Source organism: Camelina sativa, chromosome 11 (genome assembly GCF_030686135.1).
Source record: "Camelina sativa cultivar CO46 ecotype springtype chromosome 11, ASM3068613v1".
In the NCBI taxonomy this organism is placed as follows: Eukaryota; Viridiplantae; Streptophyta; class Magnoliopsida; order Brassicales; family Brassicaceae; genus Camelina; species Camelina sativa.
In genome coordinates, this window is record NC_141890.1 from 6,526,329 (window position 1) to 6,546,400 (window position 20,072).

The 20,072-nt window shown below is 37.1% G+C and overlaps 5 protein-coding genes across 5 annotated transcripts; all 5 read left to right on the forward strand.

The window, feature by feature from the left end:
* Positions 1-1,498: 1,498 nt before the first annotated feature.
* LOC104722129 (phytolongin Phyl2.1) lies at positions 1,499-2,293 on the forward strand. The gene is given in 2 exon segments (XM_010440240.3): positions 1,499-1,601; positions 1,604-2,293. Coding segments are annotated over 2 exon segments (759 nt in total). The 3' UTR covers positions 2,260-2,293.
* Positions 2,294-2,474: 181 nt separating this feature from the next.
* LOC104722131 (beta-glucosidase 10) lies at positions 2,475-5,690 on the forward strand. Its single transcript, XM_010440242.3, has 13 exons — positions 2,475-2,937; positions 3,045-3,108; positions 3,279-3,334; positions 3,444-3,519; positions 3,618-3,689; positions 3,772-3,859; positions 3,947-4,202; positions 4,289-4,404; positions 4,489-4,712; positions 4,806-4,831; positions 4,926-5,013; positions 5,105-5,195; positions 5,279-5,690. The coding sequence occupies exons 1-13, from the start codon at positions 2,806-2,808 to the stop codon at positions 5,514-5,516; spliced, it is 1,527 nt and encodes a 508-aa protein (XP_010438544.1). The 5' UTR covers positions 2,475-2,805; the 3' UTR covers positions 5,517-5,690.
* Positions 5,691-5,785: 95 nt separating this feature from the next.
* LOC104722132 (beta-glucosidase 9) lies at positions 5,786-8,787 on the forward strand. The gene is made up of 13 exons (XM_010440243.3): positions 5,786-6,110; positions 6,213-6,276; positions 6,366-6,424; positions 6,527-6,602; positions 6,704-6,775; positions 6,859-6,946; positions 7,054-7,309; positions 7,397-7,512; positions 7,597-7,826; positions 7,916-7,941; positions 8,056-8,143; positions 8,284-8,374; positions 8,453-8,787. The coding sequence occupies exons 1-13, from the start codon at positions 5,970-5,972 to the stop codon at positions 8,688-8,690; spliced, it is 1,545 nt and encodes a 514-aa protein (XP_010438545.1). The 5' UTR covers positions 5,786-5,969; the 3' UTR covers positions 8,691-8,787.
* Positions 8,788-16,104: 7,317 nt separating this feature from the next.
* Positions 16,105-17,411, forward strand: LOC147933692 (uncharacterized). Its single transcript, XM_087472295.1, has 4 exons — positions 16,105-16,356; positions 16,454-16,531; positions 16,666-16,886; positions 16,994-17,411. Exons 1-4 carry the CDS (start codon positions 16,105-16,107, stop codon positions 17,409-17,411), a joined length of 969 nt encoding a protein of 322 aa, XP_087328421.1.
* Positions 17,412-18,720: 1,309 nt separating this feature from the next.
* LOC104722133 (uncharacterized) lies at positions 18,721-20,018 on the forward strand. The gene is made up of 2 exons (XM_010440245.3): positions 18,721-19,456; positions 19,807-20,018. The coding sequence occupies exons 1-2, from the start codon at positions 18,938-18,940 to the stop codon at positions 19,894-19,896; spliced, it is 609 nt and encodes a 202-aa protein (XP_010438547.1). The 5' UTR covers positions 18,721-18,937; the 3' UTR covers positions 19,897-20,018.
* The last annotated feature ends 54 nt before the right edge of the window (positions 20,019-20,072 follow it).

The following is a 20,072-nucleotide window of genomic DNA, read 5'->3' on the forward strand; positions in this document are numbered from 1 at the left end:
TATGAGACCATCCTTCTGTTCTTTGTTTGACTCTCTCAACAATGTATTCAAATAATTCAGCTTTTTTCCTACCAAACTGTTCTGGAAGACCAAGATATTTACCTCCACCACCAACATTTGTAATACGCAATCTGCGTTGTAGTCTCTGTGGCTTCTCTTCATGGATTTTTGTTCCAAAGATAATCGACGACTTCGAATAGTTAATCATCTGTCCTGAAATTTCTTCATATCTCTTGAAAATATTTGTCATATTTTGACTGTTAGACTCGGTGGCACAGCAGAAGAATAAGGAATCATGAGCAAACAGAAAATGTGATATAAACCATTCACACTTACAAAATAAGATATATTTTGGCAGCTATAAGGAAATGGCGATATAAAAGAATTTATGAATATTATCAAATTGTTAAACCAGTCACGACTTTACAATAACACCGTCGCCGGCGGAGGTTGGAGTGCGATTCGGATTCGTGGTGGGTTCCATCGGAGACAAACTAAGACGAGATGCAGAACCTTCTACGAACTTATCACAATTTATGGTTACTCTCGATTTTTTCTTAAAAAAACTTTATTCCCATTATTGAAATGAAGATATGATTTTTTCTTTCTTCTTGATGGTTTTAACTTTTAACCAAACACTCTATTTTGGTTATACATACGCGCGGTTATACCAAGCACATTTATCTACCATGAAATAAATAAAAAACTTATGAATTCTTACATCAAATTCACTAACACCAAATAATTAACACACCACATTTCTACGTGAAAACAATATATATAAACCCTACTCATACATATTGAGGTATACATGACCTGATGACTAGTTAATTATTAGTATGAACTTTTACTTGTTAAGCTTAATTATGAAACACTCATTCATAGACAAAAACAATTTATGGAAGGGTTTTTGAAAAAAGAAATAAGAATTTACAAGATTGCAGATTCTATTTAATCATTTCTTAATCCTTTTTATGGTATAATAATTAATTAGTCCGGACAAAACTAATCGGTGTTAGAATAAAAAATAATAAAATATCTTATGCCAAAACCGAATTTAACCAGTAGTCACGGACGTACCTCTAAATTCGTTATTCTCCCAACACGTGGTGGCAGTCCAGAGTCCAGCACTAGGATTGACGAATGATGGCTGAATTAACTTTTTCCACGTGTTACTCTAAAATCTGGGGTATTATCGTAAAAGAGTAACTACTACGAGGGTACATTCATTCACCAACGTAATCGTCATTCTGCTTACTCCTTTTTTTTTTCTTTTCCCGGTAAATTTCTGCTTTAACCTTTTTGTTTGTTTGTTCGATCTGTTTTGGTTTGGCCAATAATGGGAACTCTTCTTCCACCATTTTTCCTGGAAAATCTCGAAATCTAGAAGATGCATCATCTCTCTAAAGACCCAATAGATCTCTCACTCTAATCTCTGTTTCAGATCGGATCGAATTTTCTAAAAATTTTTGTTCGATTCCGATTTGATTTTAAAGACATGATTACGAATCCACGTATGTTGTTCTACACCTGCATTGCGAAAGGAACAGTGATTCTCGCGGAGTTCGTTTCGAATGAAGAGCCAGGAATCGAAGATCTAGCTTCGAGAACGCGCCTCCTCACCACTCGATGGTCTCTCACACAGTACGCAAGAGAACTTACGCTTTGATCATCGATGGAAAATTTTTTTCGTATTTCGCCATCTTAGACGAGGCCGTTACGAAACCTGAGTCTCTCTGGCTCTTCGATCGGTTGAAATCGGTTACTGAGTCTCTTATGGAAGACGGATCCACAGCGGATTCGCTTGTTAATCATCCGAGTCGACACTGTCTCCAATCGAAGCTTGATCCAGTCTTCGCTGAGATCACTACTAATAAGAATAAGGATTTGGAATTGGAGTTTGTTGGATCTTCTCCTAGGACGAGGGAGATTAATAATCCGAGTTTGGATTCGTCTAGAGGTCGAAAAGGCGGTGGTGCGTTTATGCCGCTGTTAGGCAAGCCGTTGAGGGTGTTGAAGAACAAGAAGAGATTGCATACTGATGAGAAGAAGATGGATTCATTAGGAGGAGGAGGTAATAAAGGAGTTATAAATGGTTTGATGATTCATCATGATCATCATCATCATAGACAAAAGGCGAAACAGATATGGAAGAAACATGTTTGGGTTGTTTTGTTGTTTGATCTCTGCATCTGTCTTGTTCTGTTTTGTATCTGGCTTTGGGTTTGTCAAGGCTTTCAATGCATCCTCCAAGGTTAAATATATAAATAAAAAATACTTTTATACAGAAAAACTTCATCAAATGCCTCTTGGTTTACACGTTTGTGATGATGATGGTAATGTTTTACTTTTGTTTTTTTTTTTTTGTAATAATATCATGGGTTTCCTTTTCTTTTAGCTGTCAGATTACTTACTTGTGTTCACATTATGTGATTTGGACGGGGAAGATTGGATCCAAGCCAGATCCAGTTACTACATTAGTATTGGTTTGCAATGTCGTGCGTAGACTGACCTTTTTCCATAAAATCTCCACTCACCCTTCCTTTTTGACACGCTCCACTCATTTTTTTTCTTTTCCGAAATAGTTAGTACACCAATAAATCTTTAAAACAGCTGTTGACGAAGAAAGACACGTATATAGTGTCTCATTGGAAAGATGGGTCAGTTACTCCCACTGCTTAAAAGTCAAGACCACACGACTAAACTTCATATATCATCCAATAAAACAAAGAGACACTTCAATTATTATTATTCTTACTTCCAGAACTCACTCAGACGAATCAAAGTAGCCAAATAAAGAAGATAATGAAACCTCTATCTCTATTATCCGTTATTCTAATCATCGCTTTGACAACAAGCTACGTTGTTGTTGATGCCTTTACCAGAGACGATTTTCCAGATGATTTTCTCTTCGGAGCCGCCAGTTCTGCTTATCAGGTTCGAGTCTATCAGCTGCTTCATTTTGTATGTTCTTCTTCCTATTTTTTGTTTTGTCGAATATAATAGAGTTGTTCTTTGCTATGTTGGGAATCTGTGGATAATAGTGGGAAGGAGCTGTTGATGAAGACGGAAGAACTCCTAGCGTATGGGATACTTACGCACACTCTCGTAAGTATTGTATATACATCTTATGGGTTTGGATTTTCCAATAGATAAATTCCTAGGTTGTTGACTAAAACAGTATGGGGTTCATATCATACGTTACTTAATCTGTGGTTCCATATTATTAGCGTTTTATATTTCGAATTTTTGAGCCACTCTTTGTTGGAAACTTGCAGACAATAGAATTTGCGGTAATGGAGATATAACATCTGATGGGTATCACAAATACAAGGTTTTTTTTTTTTCTCTCATTCTTTTGCCGTTTACTTTTTCAAAGAAGTACTTATCCTAAGTCTCTGGCTCTGTTTTCTCAAATTAGATGTTGTTGTTACTTTTGGCAGGAAGATGTTAAGCTGATGGCAAAAATGGGCTTAGACTCATTTAGATTCTCAATCTCCTGGTCAAGACTAATACCTAGTAAGTAGTAACGCCTCTTTCTTCCTGGTTTCTTTTTTTTTTTCTTGCAAGTAACGATGTTGTTTCTTGACCTCTTTATTGTCTTTGTGGCTTTTCAGATGGAAGAGGACTCATTAACCCAAAAGGCCTATTGTTTTACAAGAACCTCATCAAAGAACTAAAAAGCCATGGTGAGGTTTTGTCTTTATATGTAATCGCAACTTTAAGCAATTCGTAGCTTCTAACTTAAGTTTTTGCAAACACTACTAACAGGAATCGAACCACAAGTTACGCTTTACCACTATGATCATCCTCAGTCTCTTGAAGATGAGTACGGAGGATGGCTCAACCGCAAAATCATGTAAAAGATTACTAACAAAGTCGCTTTTTGATATGAATTGTAAGAAATAACATCAAAAATGTTGTTTGTTTTTTTCTCATACTGCAGAGAAGACTTCACTGCTTTTGCAGATGTATGTTTCAGAGAGTTTGGGGAGGATGTAAAGCTATGGACTACAATAAACGAAGCTACAATATTCGCCCTTGGTTCTTATTGCCAAGGAATCTCGCCGCCTGGACGTTGTTCTCCTAACATATTCGTCAATTGTTCTATGGGAAATTCTTCTACAGAACCATATATTGTAGGCCATAACATTTTGCTAGCTCATGCCTCTGCTTCGAGATTGTATAAACTAAAGTACAAGGTATACACATATATATATCTCTCTTACTCGCTCTTAAAACCCCGAACCTCCACTCCGTATTGATCATAGTTCATATGATGGTGCAGAGCAAACAGAGAGGATCCATAGGGATTAGTATATATGCATTCGGGTTTACTCCCTATACAAACTCCAAGGACGATGAAATCGCAACTCAAAGAGCTAAAACTTTCTTCTTTGGCTGGTGAGAAAATAAAAAGATTTCTTTAATTTCTTTTGTTTCAATAACTTGAGGACAAGATCTCAATACTAAATTGAGTAATTTCAGGTTGTTGAAGCCTTTGGTATATGGAGACTATCCGGATGAAATGAAGAAAACCGTGGGATCAAGATTACCAGTTTTCTCAAAGGAAGAGTCAGAGCAAGTTAAAGGATCATCTGAGTTTGTAGGAATGATTCACTACTCGACATTCTATGTCTCAAACCGACCCACACCTTCGTTCTTTCCCATGAACGAAGGCTTCTTTAAAGACATGGGCGTCTATATGATCTGTAAGCTTAGCTTCTTACATCATCAATAATATTAAAAAAAAAAAAACTAGCTTCTCAACTCTTTTTAACTAATTATTCTTCTTCTTTGGACAGCCACTGGGAATTCTTCATTTCTTGTGGTAAGGTCTTGCGAATATGCAGAATACATATAAATCTTATAATAAAAGCGCTCTTGTTTGATTTTTCCTAAGATCAATTGCTTTTTTCTTGAAGTGGGAAGCTACTCCATGGGGTCTTGAAGATATTCTTGAGTATATAAAGGACAACTATAACAATCCCCCAATATACATTCTTGAAAATGGTACACTTGATACTCTCTGGTTTGTCTGCTTGAAAGCACACTTTCTTGTTCTTAATTAAGATTCATTGCAAATATTTTAATATGAAAACAGGTAAGCCGATGAATAGCAATTCGACACTACAAGACACAGAAAGAATTGATTACATTGAAGGTTACATTGGTGCTGTGCTCAACGCCATCAAGTATGATTCTCCACCTTCTACATCTTTTAGTCCTCATATTTACTTGACTATGTGTTTTGTGACAAATCTTTTTGACTGATCAGGAATGGATCGGACACAAAAGGTTACTTTGTATGGTCGATGATTGATATGTATGAGTTATTGAGTGGATATACGACCAACTTTGGATTGTACCATGTGAATTTCAGCGATCCTGGTCGCAAGAGAACTCCAAAGCTCTCTGCTGCTTGGTACACTGGTTTTCTCGATGGTACAATCAATGTTGCTTCTCATGATATCATTCAGTTGGAGAGCAACTCCTCTGGCTCTTCTTCGTTGTAATGTGTATTTAACCAAAGGGTCATGGTTTAGTTTATTTCATCTATACTATGAAATACCTCAGCCACTTAGCAAATGGTTTGATAAGATTTGCATATGAAATGATGCATGTAGCTGTTGAGACCAACAAAGGTTGCATAATAAAAATTAAACCGTTTGAGGTAACTTACAAAAAAATGATGTACGTGTAAAAGTTAATTAAAATGAGCATTCTTATCGCAAAAAATAGTGTGATTTTACTTTAGCATAAACCAAAAAGAGAAGCAAATGTCAATCAACCATTTAAATTATTTTCCGAAATTCATATTTTAATATGCAAAGTTGTTTGGTAATTTAAAGAATATAACAAAGGGACCCTTCGATTATCCATAACTCACTCAGACCAAAGAGAGCCAAATTGCCGAATCTAGTTATCTATATATCCACAACTCACTCAGACGAGAAGTAGCAAAAAAAATGAAAATGAAACCTTTATCTCTATTATTTTCCATTTTTCTGGTCATCTTTTTGACAACAAGCTACGTTACCGTTGATGCCTTGACCAGAAACGATTTTCCAGAGGATTTCCTCTTCGGAGCCGCCACTTCTGCTTATCAGGTTCGAGTCTCTCTGCTTTCATCCTCTGTTCTTCATGTAATTTCTTCTTTACTGTTTTGTCTAATATAATGGACTTCTTTTTTTGGAAATTTGTGGATATAGTGGGAAGGAGCTGTCAATGAAGACGGAAGAACTCCTAGCATATGGGATACTTTCGTACACTCCGGTAAGTATATTTTTATGTTACATTCATATCTTATGGGTTTGAACTTTCGAATAAAGTCTTTTTTAGTTACTCTTGTTCGAAACTCGCAGACCGTGCTGGAATTACAGGTAATGGGGATATAGCATCTGATGGGTATCACAAATACAAGGTTCTTTCTCTCATTCTTTTGCCGTTTACTTTCCAAAGAAGTTATCGTAATTAGTCTCTGGCTCTGTTTTCTCAAGTTCGATGTTGTTGTTACTTTTGGCAGGAAGATGTTAAGCTGATGGCAGAAATGGGCTTGGAATCATTCAGATTCTCAATCTCCTGGTCTAGACTAATACCTAGTAAGTAGTAGTAACGCCTCTTCCTTGTTTCTTCTTCTTGTAAGTAACCATGTTTGTTTCTTGACCTTTTTAAATGGTTTTTTTCTTCTGTAACTTTTCAGATGGAAGAGGATTCGTTAACCCAAAAGGCCTCTTGTTTTACAAGAACCTTATCAAAGAACTAAAAAGCCATGGTAAGGTTTTGTCTTTATATGTTATCGCAACTTTAAGCCAATTCATATAGCTTCTAACTTAAGTTTTGGCAAACTACTAACAGGAATAGAACCACAAGTTACGCTTTACCACTATGATCATCCTCAGTCTCTTGAAGATGAGTACGGAGGATGGGTCAACCGCAAAATCATGTAAAAGATAAACAAAGACTATGATCTAACACAAAGTAGCTTTTCTATATGAATTGTTTTTAAAATAAAATAAAAATTGTTGCATGTGTTTTTTTTTTATACTGCAGAGAAGACTTCACTGCTTACGCAGATGTATGCTTCAGGGAGTTTGGAGATCATGTGAAGCTATGGAATCCAATAAACGAAGCTACAATATTCGCCATTGGTTCTTATGGCCAAGGACTCGGACCGCCTGGACGTTGTACTCCTAACATGCTCGTCAATTGTTCTACGGGAAATTCTTCTACAGAACCATATCTTGTAGGCCATAACGTATTGCTAGCTCATGCCTCTGTTTACAACTTGTATAAACTAAAGTACAAGGTATATACACATATCTATCTCTTATATTCACTCTTAAAACCGGAACCTCAAAACTCCGTATGATCATATTTCATATTCATGGTGCAGAGCAAGCAGAGAGGATCCATAGGGTTTAGTATATATGCATTGGGTTTAACTCCCGCAACAAACTCCAAGGACGATGAAATCGCAACTCAAAGAGCTCAAACTTTCCTCTATGACTGGTGAGAAAAGAAAAAGCTTTCTTTAATATCATTGTTTCAATAACTTGAGGACAAGACCTCAAAGACTAAATTGATAACTCTCAGGTTGTTGAAGCCTTTGGTATTTGGAGACTATCCGGATGAAGTAAAGAGAACAGTGGGATCGAGATTACCGGTTTTCTCAGAGGAAGAGTTAGAGCAAGTTAAAGGATCATCTGACTTTGTAGGAGTTATTCACTACTCGACATTCACCGTCACAAACCGATACTCAGCTTCATCTATCTTTCCCATGGACGTAGAAGGCTTCACTAAAGATATGGGCGTATATGTGTCGCGTAAGCTTAGCTTCTTTAATCATCATCAATAATATAAAAAGCTTAGCTTCTCAACTCTTTTAGCTAATAAATTTTCTTTCTTTGGACAGCCATTGGGAATTCTTCATTTTTTGCGGTAAGGTCCTAAAAATCTGCAGAATACATATAAATTATCTAAATAAAAGCTCTACTTTGATTTTCTTGGATTAATATGGAGATTTTCCTAATTCATCAATTGCTTTTCTTGAAGGTGGAAGCTGCTCCATGGGGTCTTGAAGATACTCTTGAGTATTTAAAGGATAGCTATAACAATCCTCCAATATACATTCTTGAAAATGGTACGTACACTTCATTCTTCTTTTTGTCTTCTTACTCTCTGATTTGTCTGCTTGCAAAAGCACACTTTCTTGTTCTTTCTTTATCAGAAAACAAAAAAAAGATTCTTCATATTAATTGCAAATTCTTGAATTAAAAACAGGTGCGCGTTTGGAAAGCCATTCGATGCTGCAAGACACAAAAAGAATTGATTTCATTGAAGGTTACATTGGTGCTGTCCTCAACGCCATCAAGTATGATTCTCCTTCTGCATATTTTAGTCCTCATATTTACTTGAATCTCTGTTTGTGACAAATCTTTTGATTGATCAGGAATGGATCGGACATGAGAGGTTACCTTATATGGTCGATGGTTGATTTGTATGAGTTATTGGGTGGATATTCGACCAGCTTCGGATTGTACTATGTGAATTTCAGCGATCCTGGTCGCAAGAGGTCTCCTAGGCTATCTGTTTCTTGGTACACTGGTTTTCTCAATGGTACAATTGATGTTGCCCCTCAAGATACTTTTCAGTTGAAGAGGAACTTCTCTAGCTATTCGTCATTGTAATGTATTTAACCAGTTGAACTGGTTTTGTTTATTTCATCTACATTATGTACATGGAGAGTTGGTTGGCATTTTAAAATGGAAGAGTTAGTTTTGGAAATATATTCATGAGCGGTCACAATCACAAGGATTACACTTCACGGGAAAAAAAGAGAAAGATATCCCTATAGTCTTCTTCACATGTGTATATTTGTCGCGTTTTGCGTGTGGATGAAGAAAGGATAGGAAAAATGCGTCACTCAACTTTTACTGGTCCACGAAAACGCACTAGACGCTTCAATAAAGGAGGAAAATATAAATGAAATTTTTTCTGTCTGGATTCAATTTCTCTGGTCATCATTTTGACAACAAGCTACTGTCATAGACCGATCACAATCAGAAATACACTAATAAAAAGTAAGCTCTTAACGCCGTCCATATACGATTTTAAACAACCAATAGAAATTTGACATATCACTTATTAATATTTTATACAATTTTCAGAATTTTCTATATTAAGAATTATTTTAAACAACCTATCATGATTTGACATGTCATTCATTAACATTTTTTAAATTTACAGAATTTTTTAGAAAAAAGAAAATTTTAAATTTATGGAAATCAAAGAACTAAACACAATATCCCATATCGGCTAGAAATTTTTTAGACAATGGTTCAGAACCAGTATAAATAAGATTAATATGCTTCCAACAACGAATGAGCAGGAAAATTTGATTTATCAGGCGTCCAAGTTTAAAAGTTTTATTTGGTTTGATATGGTTTTTTATTTGATCAAATTAAAACTTTAAACAGTTTCAAAAAAATATTATAATATTTAAAAATTTTAAAAGTTTAAATATTATAAATATTGAAACTTTTAAAAGTTCTTAGCTTTTTTTTTTTTAAATATTATAAGTTTTAAATTTTAAAAGTTTAAAATATTATAAATATTGAAAATTTTTAAAAGGTTCAAATTTTATATTTCGAAACCTTTTAAAAGTTTAAAATATTATAAATATTGATGCAAAACATAAATTATTTTATTTATCTACATTTGTGCTTTTTGTTTCTTATGAGCTGTAAAACATATTTTTGTGTATGATTTTATAGATGAGTTGATATTCTTTCATTAATTTTTTATTTTTGGGTATAAGGAAGAAGTATTGACATCGCAAGACCTTAATTTGATGTTTAAGTCAAATTTTGAGGTTTAAAGAAGAAAGATGGACGACAAACACACATGTTTTATTAGCTATACATAGGCATGACCAGGGTTACGGTTGTCACAGTTAAGGTTTATTAACTATCGGTTATGGTTAGAAATTTTTGTAACCTTAACCAGAATCGTTTAACAAACGGTTAAACGTTATGTTTAAATACGGTTACGGTTCAAGCGGTTACTATTATATACGGTTACAGTTATTTGATAATATGATATGGTTGATATTCTTTGATGATATAATATAATTGATATTATTTATTTATAATTAATATGTTCTTATAGTTTACTCATATTTCTATATATCATATGATTCATATTAAATAAATAATTATTAATATATTTTATTATGTTTTTAAAATATTATAAACCAAGTAAGGATTTTGGTTTGAGAAGTTTCTAAACGCGTGGATCTAAAACCAAATAAGTATATGGATAAAATTGTCAGTAATTGGGTGCATGTGTTGAGTATGCTGGTAATCTTGAATTTCACAAATTTTATGAGAAAAGAAATAATTTTGTTTTTGGAGTTTGATGGGTTAACAAGTTGTGTGGTATTCTAAAAAAAGGTTTTTCAGTGGAAGAATGTGAAGAAGTTGACGAGGAAGAAGAAGAAAAAGAGTATAACGAAGAACCAAACGGTAAAAGTTACTATGACAATTAACACAAAATTTGACAATGAAAATGACAAGAAAGAATATGAAGAATAAGAAAACATTGAATAAAAACACGAAAACATAGGTAGTAGCGATCAATTAAATATGAAAACGAGTTAAATTCATGATTATAAAATTGTTTCGTTTTTCTGGTGGTCAAAGAAAATGGTTTAGGATATGTGAGGTCATCAGTTTGATTTGCCTCGCCTGGACGTCAAGTTAAATTTATGTTTTTTTATCAGATTTGATTTAATAACACAACTGATTTTTATATTTTAAAAATTGTGTATCTGAAATTTAATTTTTTCTTTTAGTACTAATTTTAATTTTTTTATGAGATAATATTTTATTACCGTAATCAACCACACATAGCATGGGTTCAAAACCTAGTAGATCGTAAAAAACGTAACTTTGATAAACTAACGATGTATATATGCTATACTATTGTTGGAAAAAAAAAAAAAACTGTTATACTATTGTCAGAAGTAGATTATATATGAATCCTAAAATATGACTTCTGAATTCACACGGCAAGATATCCAAACTACTTAAGGAACTTGGAATACAAAAACAAGGATTGAAGCGCCTTATCGAACTGAAACCATGAATTGAAGCGCCTTATCATTTGCCTGAAAAGTTGTAATTTACTAATTTTAGTTGTTGTTGGGTAGGTGCACAACAACAACAACAACAACAAAAAAAAATTGTTGTTGGGTCTAACGTATAAAGTGGGATCGGGCCTTACGTTAAGAAAGAGTTGGGCCTATTTGGGCAGATGGTCTCACATTATCTTTTCTTTTTTTTTAAATGGTCTCACAACACATTATTCATTACGGTTACAATGATGATCGGTCGCTCCGCTCGCATAGAACCAGGTAAAAATTAATTATATATGCAGCAGCAAATCTATATACTATATTTATATGGTGAGAACGAAATCATAATTGGTACTGTAAATTTCTAATCGTGGTTTACATAAAATAACTGTCATAGCACAGTTAGTTACAGCTAAATATTTTTGACATATATACATGCATATTTCAACAAAAGTTTGGGTGCCGATCATCTCATGTTTGAGTGGCGTGTTCAGCATGACCAAATCTTTTGTCAGAGCGTTGTCCATTGCAGTAAGACCGGTAGAAAACGCGCATGACCAAATCTTTTGTCAGAGCGTTGTCCATTGCAGTAAGACCGGTAGAAAACGCCTTTGTTTTTTAATTGGCTTCCCCATGAGCAACAGTGCCAACATCCTTGTATATTATTTCATGATATAATTAACGTCACGTGTCACGACCTTTTAAAACTTTAGTAGGTTTACAAATAACAAAATTTTACTCTTTTTGTTATCTTTTTGCAGATACGCCAACTCCTGTAAAGAGAATTCCATGTCCAAACTAAACAAGTAATCAAAAACTTGAAAAACTACATGCAACACACCAGCCCCCGGTCATTGTCATTAACCAAAAGCTCATATTTATAAAAGATGATTATGGGTCCTAAAAATTAGATTGGATTTACGGGATTAGTCACTGATAATTGCTCCTTTTTTTGTTTGTTAATACTGATACATTTATTTGAGGTTTAGTTGAATTAAGTTCGTAACGCTGATTATTCTTATGAACCTAACTTATATCGAGTGTTAAACGGTGCGTTTTGCTCTGAGGGTGAAAAAACAGCGATTTAGGGTTTTTGCTTCTTTCTCACGTTTCGATGTCGTCGGCGGTTATCACGCCGGTTGTCAAAGGTACTGTGAAGTCTGGAGTGGAGGTTGAAGAGGGGGAGATTCAAGGTAGCGGTGATGATACATGCGGGCTTCCTCGTGGAGAGGATTCGCTAAGTCAGGAGGGTAGTGTTGGTGTTGTTCCGGCTCCGGGTTTGCCTGGTGTTACTACGGTTGGTACTCAGGCACAAGGAGTTTACGTTAAGTCGGGTGGGACCCGTAAGGATCCCAAAAAACCATGGGTGTCCTTGGTCAAGGATTTCGATGCGATGGAAAAGCTGGATTTGCCTATTGAGGAGGTTGATGGGGTGCCGACTATTCGGATCCCAGATAGTGTTTTTGAGGAGGCTCACCCTTTATGGGAAGATTTTCTTGTTGGGAAGTTTTTAGCCAAGGCTCCCTTTGTGGGAGGCATTCATGCTCTCGTGAATAAGATTTGGACTTTAGGAGATACAACGATAAAGATTGATGTCCATGTAGTGGATAATACTACAGTTAGATTTCGTATTAAGGATGAGCGTAAAGGCTGCGGGTTTTGCGCAGAGGCATGTGGAACCTTTGTGGAGTTCCTGTAGTTCTCACAAAATAGAGCCCCATTATTGATGCAGAACATGATGAAATCAAATCTGTGCCACTTTGGGTAATTGTCAAGAATGTCCCACCGAAGTATTTTTCTTGGAAGGTGTTGAGTGCTATCACTAGCCCTCTTGGCACTCCGAAGAGACTTCATCCGGAAACAGAGGCTTGTAAATCATTTACTGAAGCAAATATATTTGTGGAGGTGGACTTGACAAAGAGCTTACCAAAGCATTTGTCGTTTAAGTCCGCGAAAGGTGGTGATACATTGGTTGAGTTCGTTTATCCCTGGCTGCCACCAAGGTGTTCTAACTGTTCCAAGTGGGGTCATAATACTTCTGACTGTTTAACCAAGAAGCGATAACTGGAGGTTAAGAGAGGTGAGGAAGTATTTGTTGCGGTGGCCTCTGTTTCACAGGCTGTATCGGAAGTGTCTCAGGAGCCTGTGGCGATAGTTCCGGCTGTCTTGGGCTCAGTTCCCATTGTTACGATGACTGAGGTAGGGGAGACAGGTGGGAATGCAGATGACGTTCCACCCGCGGAGATTCAAGGGGAAATAAGAGACTCGGGCTGGTGTACTCCACCCAAGGGGCTTCGTAGTCCTTAAAAGCAAATGACATCTAACCAGGATGCGGCTTCCATTGTCTCTAACTCTTTTTCATGTCTGAGTGGTAAGGTTGAGATAAGGGATGATATACACGGTGAGTCGGAATAGGATGAGGAGGAGGAGTCGGGTTCTGGTGAGGTTCAGGTTCTGGGGGTTACGAAACCCACTTCTGAAGCAACAGTGTCAACAGGTGTCGGAGTAGACTTGATGCTCAGGCAATCTTTTCCACGTGCTTCCAAAGACGGACATAAGTTTCTAAATAACGTTGGTGGCCAGATTTCTAGGATTCATCCACCTACCACTGTCAATACTCGTCATACTTCCAAAAATCTCTGATGTCAGGGTTTTTCTAGAATATTAGAGACTTTCATAAAAAAGAAAAGCATTGTGTTGTCCGTGAATGGCTAAATAGTGGTCGATTTGATTTTGGCTGTTTAATAGAAACAAAGATCAAGGAGAGGAGGGTTGATCGAGTTTTTCCGTCAGTGTTTGCCAACTGGTCGCTTCTAACTAATTATGAAGAGCATCGACTAGGCAGGTTGTGGTTAGTGTGGCGAGATAACGTGAGAGTAACACCTATCTATAAAACATCTCAACTTATTACGGTTTCAGTTTGTGTTGAGGGACTACAGGAGTTTTTTCTGACGTTCGTCTATGCTTCTAATCTTGTGGCATAACGGAAATCCCTCTGGGCAGACCTTCGCTCCCATAAGGATTCTCCTCTGTTTCGTAATAAAGCATGGCTTATTGGGGGAGATTTTAATGAAGTTCTGGAGAATATTAACCATTCTCTTTATGCGGTAGCACCGATGGTTCCCTTTGGTATGCGAGATTTCCAGGAGTTAGTTCGACACTGTGAACTAACGGATATGAGTTATCAGGGACAGAGATATACCTGGTGTAATAAGAGGGAAGATGGGGTCATCTGTAAGAAATTAGACAAAGTTCTAGTTAATCAATAGTGGATGCAGCAATATGGTCAGTCCTATTCGGTTTTTGAACCTGGAGGTTGTTCTGATCATCTGCGATGTCAGATTCATATTTCGGGGGAGGAACAACGGATTAGGCGACCTTTTAAGTTTGTCAATCCAGTAGTGACACACCTGGAGTATCACAGAGTGCTTGCAGACAAATGGCGAAAGTCTCCTCCCCTTTTCCATTCTACCTCTGCAATGCATCGTGTCTCCAAGTCATTAAAGGGCTAGAAGCCACTATTATGAAATATGGGGAAGGAAATAATGGGCACCATCACGTAGAGAACCAAGAAGGCTTACTCTGTTCTCTGTCAACTGCAACAGGCGAAGATGGTTAACCCTTCTTCACAGGCGGTGCGTGAGGAGGCGGAAGCCTTTGCCAAATGGAAGTCTTTATCGGACATTGAGGAACGTTATCTACAACAAAAAGCCAAACTTCACTGGCTTAAAGTTGGAGATCAAAAAAATAAGGCTTTCTATGCATCCGCTAAACTACGAGAGATGCGAAACCGTATAAAGGAGATCCAATGTGATGATGGGAGCATTGCTAGCACTCAGGATCATCTTAAAATAGTTGCTGAAAGATATTTCAGGGATTTCCTCTCCTTCTCACCAGCTGACTATGTCGAATGGTCTCCGAAGGAGTTGGCAGACATATTAGAGTTCCAATGCGATGCAAATGACAAGTCTCTGCTTATTAAAGAGGTCACCAAGGAGGAGATTAAGAAGGTTTTATTTGCCATGCCAGCTAATAAATCTCCTGGTCCTGATGGTTTTAACGAGTTCTTTAAAGAATCTTGGTCGGTGGTGGGAGAGGATTGTGTGATCGCTATTCAATCTTTCTTCAAAACAGGATTTATGCCTAAGGGGGTCAATTCGACTATCTTAGCACTAATTCCTAAGAAGAAGAAAGCTCAGGTTATGAAGGATTACAGGCCTATATCATGTTGTAACGTTCTCTACAAAATCATCTCTAAGATTCTTGCTAATCGTCTGAAGGTGCTCCTGCCAAAGTTTATCTCCAACAACCAATCTGCTTTTGTTAAGGACAAGTTGCTTATGGAGAACCTTCTCTTGGCTACAGAACTGGTTAAAGATTACCACAAAGATACCATCTCTCCACGGTGTGCGATGAAAATAGATATTTCCAAAGCATTCGACTCTGTGCAATGGGGTTTTCTTCTTAACACTTTAAAAGCTATGGACATTCCAGAACAGTTTGTGCACTGGATTCAAGTCTGTGTCACGACTGCTTCCTTCTCGGTCCAGGTCAATGGGGAACTAGCCGGCTATTTTAATAGCAAGAGAGGGCTTCGACAAGGTTGTTCTTTAAGCCCTTATCTTTTTGTCATCTGCATGAACGTCCTATCCCGCCAGTTGGACAAAGCTGCTAAGGCACATAAGTTTGGTTTCCACCCAAATTGTAAGTCCCTAAAACTCACGCACTTATGCTTTGCGGATGGCCTGATGGTCTTTGTCGATGGACAACAGAAGTCCATTGAAGGTGCTCTGGCGGTTTTTGAGGATTTCGCTATACATTCTGGCTTACGAATAAGCATAGAGAAGTCTACTATCTAAACGGCTGGTATCCTTCCGGATAAACGTGCAGAGATTCTGCAACAGTTCCCCTTCGCTTCTGGTTTCTTACCGGTACGATATCTCGGTCTACTTCTCCTAACCAAGAGAATGTCTTCGGATGACTATCTTCCCCTCTTGGAAAAAATAAGATCGCAAATTAACACATGGACTGCGAGGTCTCTCTCTTTTGCAGGGAGACTGCAACTCATCAGTTCGATCATTGTCAGCACTACAAATTTTTGGATCTCTGCATTCCGACTCCCTAAAGCTTGTATCACCGCTATTGACAAGCTTTGCTCTGCTTTCCTGTGGTCTGGTCCCACCTTGCAGTCTACCAAGGCAAAAGTTGCTTGGTTGGAGGTTTGTTTACCAAAAAAGGAAGGCGGTCTAGGCCTCCGTTCAGTTGTAGAAGCAAATAAAGTAAGCATGTTAAAGTTAATTTAGCGGCTCTTATCAGCTAAGGACTCCTTATGGGTTCAGCGATATCTCATCCGGTCAGGCTCGTTGTGGTCTGAGAAAGGCAACTCATATACAGGTTCTTGGATTTGGAGGAAGCTCCTTAAATATTGAACTCTAGCTAAACAGTTCTCCTGGGTTGTAGTGAGAAACGGTATATCCACCTCATTTTGGTTTGATGATTGGAGCACATTGGGTTGCATTTATGACAAGGTTGGAGATAGGGGACCTATAGTTCTATGTATCCCGCTTTCTAGCTTTGTGGCTGATGTTTTGGATATGCCTAGGAGACGGGACCATAGACAATCGACGCTTAATCTCGTCGAGGAGGAAATACGGAATTGTCAATCCTCACAAACAGGGGAGGCTGACATAGCACTTTGGAAAGGCAAGCATGATTGCTATCGGAATAAGTTTTTAACGAAGGACACATGGTTACAGATATGTGAAGCTAAACCAGTTTTGGAATCTCACAAAGCCATCTGTTTCCCTATGCGACGCCAAAGTTTGTTTTCATCACATGGTTAGTGGTGAAAAACAGGATCTCTACTGGGGAGAGAATGCAGGCCTGGAACCAAAATATCGACACAAAATGTGCCTTATGCAGTCATCCACTGGAAACAAGAGAGCATTTGTTTTTCCACCGCCCCTTCTCTCAACAGGTTTGGGAAAAGCTGGTTAAAGGACTTCTAATAAACAGATATACAACAAGTTGGTTGGAGGTGCTGACTTTAGTTAGTGGCAACGATTTGGATAAGTCCACAAGGTTTCTTTTGGGCTATACGTTTCAGAACACGATCCATTCTTTATGGAGGGAGAGGAATGACCGTCGAGATGGAGAGACACCTTCTACGGTAGAAAAACTTACCAAACTGATTGATAAGAATGTCCGCACCCGACTTAGTATGATCGGTGGAGGCCACAGTATTCAAGTTTGGTTTGCAACAAAGTCCTATTAAGCATGCTGTCTGTATTACTTTTAAGAAAAGCTCTGTTATAGCTATGTAAAACGTTTATTTCTTTTGAATATAATGTAACATTTATTAAAAAAAAAAAAAAAGCGCTGATTATTCTTTTTTCTTTTGCAACTTTTTTTAAATATTCTTGCACTAATTAAAGATATTATTCAGATTAAAAATTAGATGTTTCTTCAAAGAAATAATACCCTGGATAACGATTATACGGAGCAGGTTGCACATAATGATCAGATACGCTCATTCAACTCAAGGTCCTGCTAATTAGGCCATGCATGCATGGACTATCTAGTTGCATGAAATCTCAAAGCTCTCTTTTAGCAGAAAAATAAATATCAACTTAGTAGGGAGGATCACAAAGATAACATGATCAGCCTAATATCCTCGAAATCTGTTTTTTCAATGCATATACCATTTCACCATTCTCATCATCTCATACATATCTCATGCAAAGACAAGAACAGCCTTTGACTTTCAACGCATCAGATTTCTCGCTTTCACCAAATTTGTTTAATGTAGAATAATTTGTCAGAGACCTTGATACTCTTTCTGTTTACAAGGCTGATTCCTTTGTAGTTTTTCTGTAATGTAGATGTCATCAGTATTAGAACTCGAAAACCTTGGAAAAACTCCTCTTAAGATAGCATATTGACATAGCCAAAATTCTTATCATCACATTCCAAGTTCATCGTAAATGTGACCTATATATAGTCATGATCGTGTTCACCTTTGACGGTCTAGCTGGATAAACCCATTCAAATCTTCTAAACATCCACGTTTAAGTCACTTTTCTTATTCCACCACTTCTATTTTAACGCTTACACATACACAATCGAATCGAAATATACTGTACGAATTCAAATATGTGTAATAAGCAGTAACAACACTAACATGACCCGTTGATTACATGTCTAGTCATAATTTCCTTTAGCTTTCATGGGATTTATATACGATGATCAACTACACAGTCCATAACTCACATATCTAATAAGGAAACACTATAATGGTCAAAACACCATAATGGTCAATTGAGAAAATAAGATATTTTATTTTTGTCGACGATAAAGACTTCAGAACACATAGCTGTTACATTTATTGTTACCAGTACCAGTGTACCACTATCGCAGCCTTGGTTTTTATTGTTCTTTTTTTTTTGTAATAACAGTTAATAATGGTATTATTTTTAGCAATAAAGGCTCGACATGAAATTTGAAAGGACCCCCAACGTTAAAAAATCGTAACGTAGGACCACCACTCACTTTGTAATAGTATATTTTTTTCTTCTCTTCTCTTTGGGTCATCTCTCGTGAATAAAGAAGCGCCACAAGGAGCGTTTTATTTAATTTTTCTATTCAACACTCCATACTCAAATACACTTCCTCACATTATTTACACAACTCTTTTCCATTTTTTTTTTGTGAGCTCGTCCATATTATTCGGACGAAAACAAGATAGTTACCTTTTTTCTCTATTTAAATCCCAACCCATTTCATATAACGTCAAAGAAAGTGATGGAGTTCGAATTTGATGATCAAGAACGGTTCTGTGCGACTCCTAAGCTTCCTCTGTTCTCGATTCCACTTAATAGAGCATGTGAGACCCCTGGCCTAGCGACACCACCCGTGAACATCGCTGGATCGGTCCCGTTTCTATGGGAGGAAGCTCCCGGAAAGCCTCGCGTCTCCGATGAGAACAAACCGCCGACGTCCAAGCATAACCCCGGAGAAGGAGAAGGAGGAGGAGGAGGAGTTGTAAGGTGTCTTGAGCTTCCGCCGAGGCTGTTTTTCCCAGCCGAGAATGAGCCATCCCCGACCACAGTTCTCCATGGTCCTTACGATATACCTCGCCGGTCTTTATCGGTGAAAAGGAGAAGCGAAAGAGACTCTGAGGGTAGATCCGAGTTTTCACGTTCCACGAATGGGCGCTGCTGCGACGACGGCGGCGGCGGCGGCGGAACAACGGTGAAGATAAGTAGGGTCAAAAGAAAAGGAAGCCTCTTGAATCTTTCTCAGTCCAAATCGCAATTCTTGGTAAGTTTTTGGAACACATGTTTTGACTCATGATCACCTTTTACTGTTATAAAATCTCGTTTTTTAGTTGTCTAATTACATTCTTACGTTATTCCAAAACCCCAACCATTTTATCATAAAAAGTCAAATTTTATTTAATGACTACTATATATTTCAAAACATAATTTCAACGTTTTTGGTATTTGAATAACTGTCCTTTTTAGGTGCAGATAAAAAGTCTTTGGGTAGTATGGTTACTCTTATTTCTATTCCTTTATATAGTATGGGGTTATTATTAATCTTCTACTTATGGTTGGTTAATGAAATAATTTTAGGCTCATCATTTTGATTACATAATTAAAAAAATGCAGGCAAGGGTTTACCAAGGATTTAAGCAAGTGATTCCATGGAGGCGTAGTAGGCAAGAGAATCTTCCAAGAATGAGTTCTTCCAATATTTAAGCAATTAAGCTGAATCTCTTAATATTTATTTTTAATTCTCTGGATAATTATGAACTAATATCCATCTGTATACACCACATAATTTAACAGACATGAGAAAAATAATTACTACAGTTTAACTTTACTACAGTTTAATCAAACCTCGAACTTCACTGCTTCTTTTGTGATTATGTGAT

Coding starts and splice junctions, on each gene's coding strand:
- LOC104722131 (XM_010440242.3), top strand. CDS start 2,806: ATGAAACCTCTATCTCTATTATCCGTTATTCTAATCATCGCTTTGACA. Junction 3,335..3,443: donor ATGGGTATCACAAATACAAG/GTTTTTTTTTTT, acceptor TACTTTTGGCAG/GAAGATGTTAAGCTGATGGC. Junction 5,014..5,104: donor AATATACATTCTTGAAAATG/GTACACTTGATA, acceptor ATATGAAAACAG/GTAAGCCGATGAATAGCAAT.
- LOC104722132 (XM_010440243.3), top strand. CDS start 5,970: ATGAAAATGAAACCTTTATCTCTATTATTTTCCATTTTTCTGGTCATC. Junction 6,776..6,858: donor CAAAGAACTAAAAAGCCATG/GTAAGGTTTTGT, acceptor AACTACTAACAG/GAATAGAACCACAAGTTACG. Junction 7,310..7,396: donor TGTATAAACTAAAGTACAAG/GTATATACACAT, acceptor TTCATGGTGCAG/AGCAAGCAGAGAGGATCCAT.
- LOC147933692 (XM_087472295.1), top strand. CDS start 16,105: ATGTCTTCGGATGACTATCTTCCCCTCTTGGAAAAAATAAGATCGCAA. Junction 16,532..16,665: donor GAAAGGCAACTCATATACAG/GTTCTTGGATTT, acceptor ATTTATGACAAG/GTTGGAGATAGGGGACCTAT. Junction 16,887..16,993: donor TTTTTAACGAAGGACACATG/GTTACAGATATG, acceptor GGTGAAAAACAG/GATCTCTACTGGGGAGAGAA.
- LOC104722133 (XM_010440245.3), top strand. CDS start 18,938: ATGGAGTTCGAATTTGATGATCAAGAACGGTTCTGTGCGACTCCTAAG. Junction 19,457..19,806: donor AGTCCAAATCGCAATTCTTG/GTAAGTTTTTGG, acceptor AAAAAAATGCAG/GCAAGGGTTTACCAAGGATT.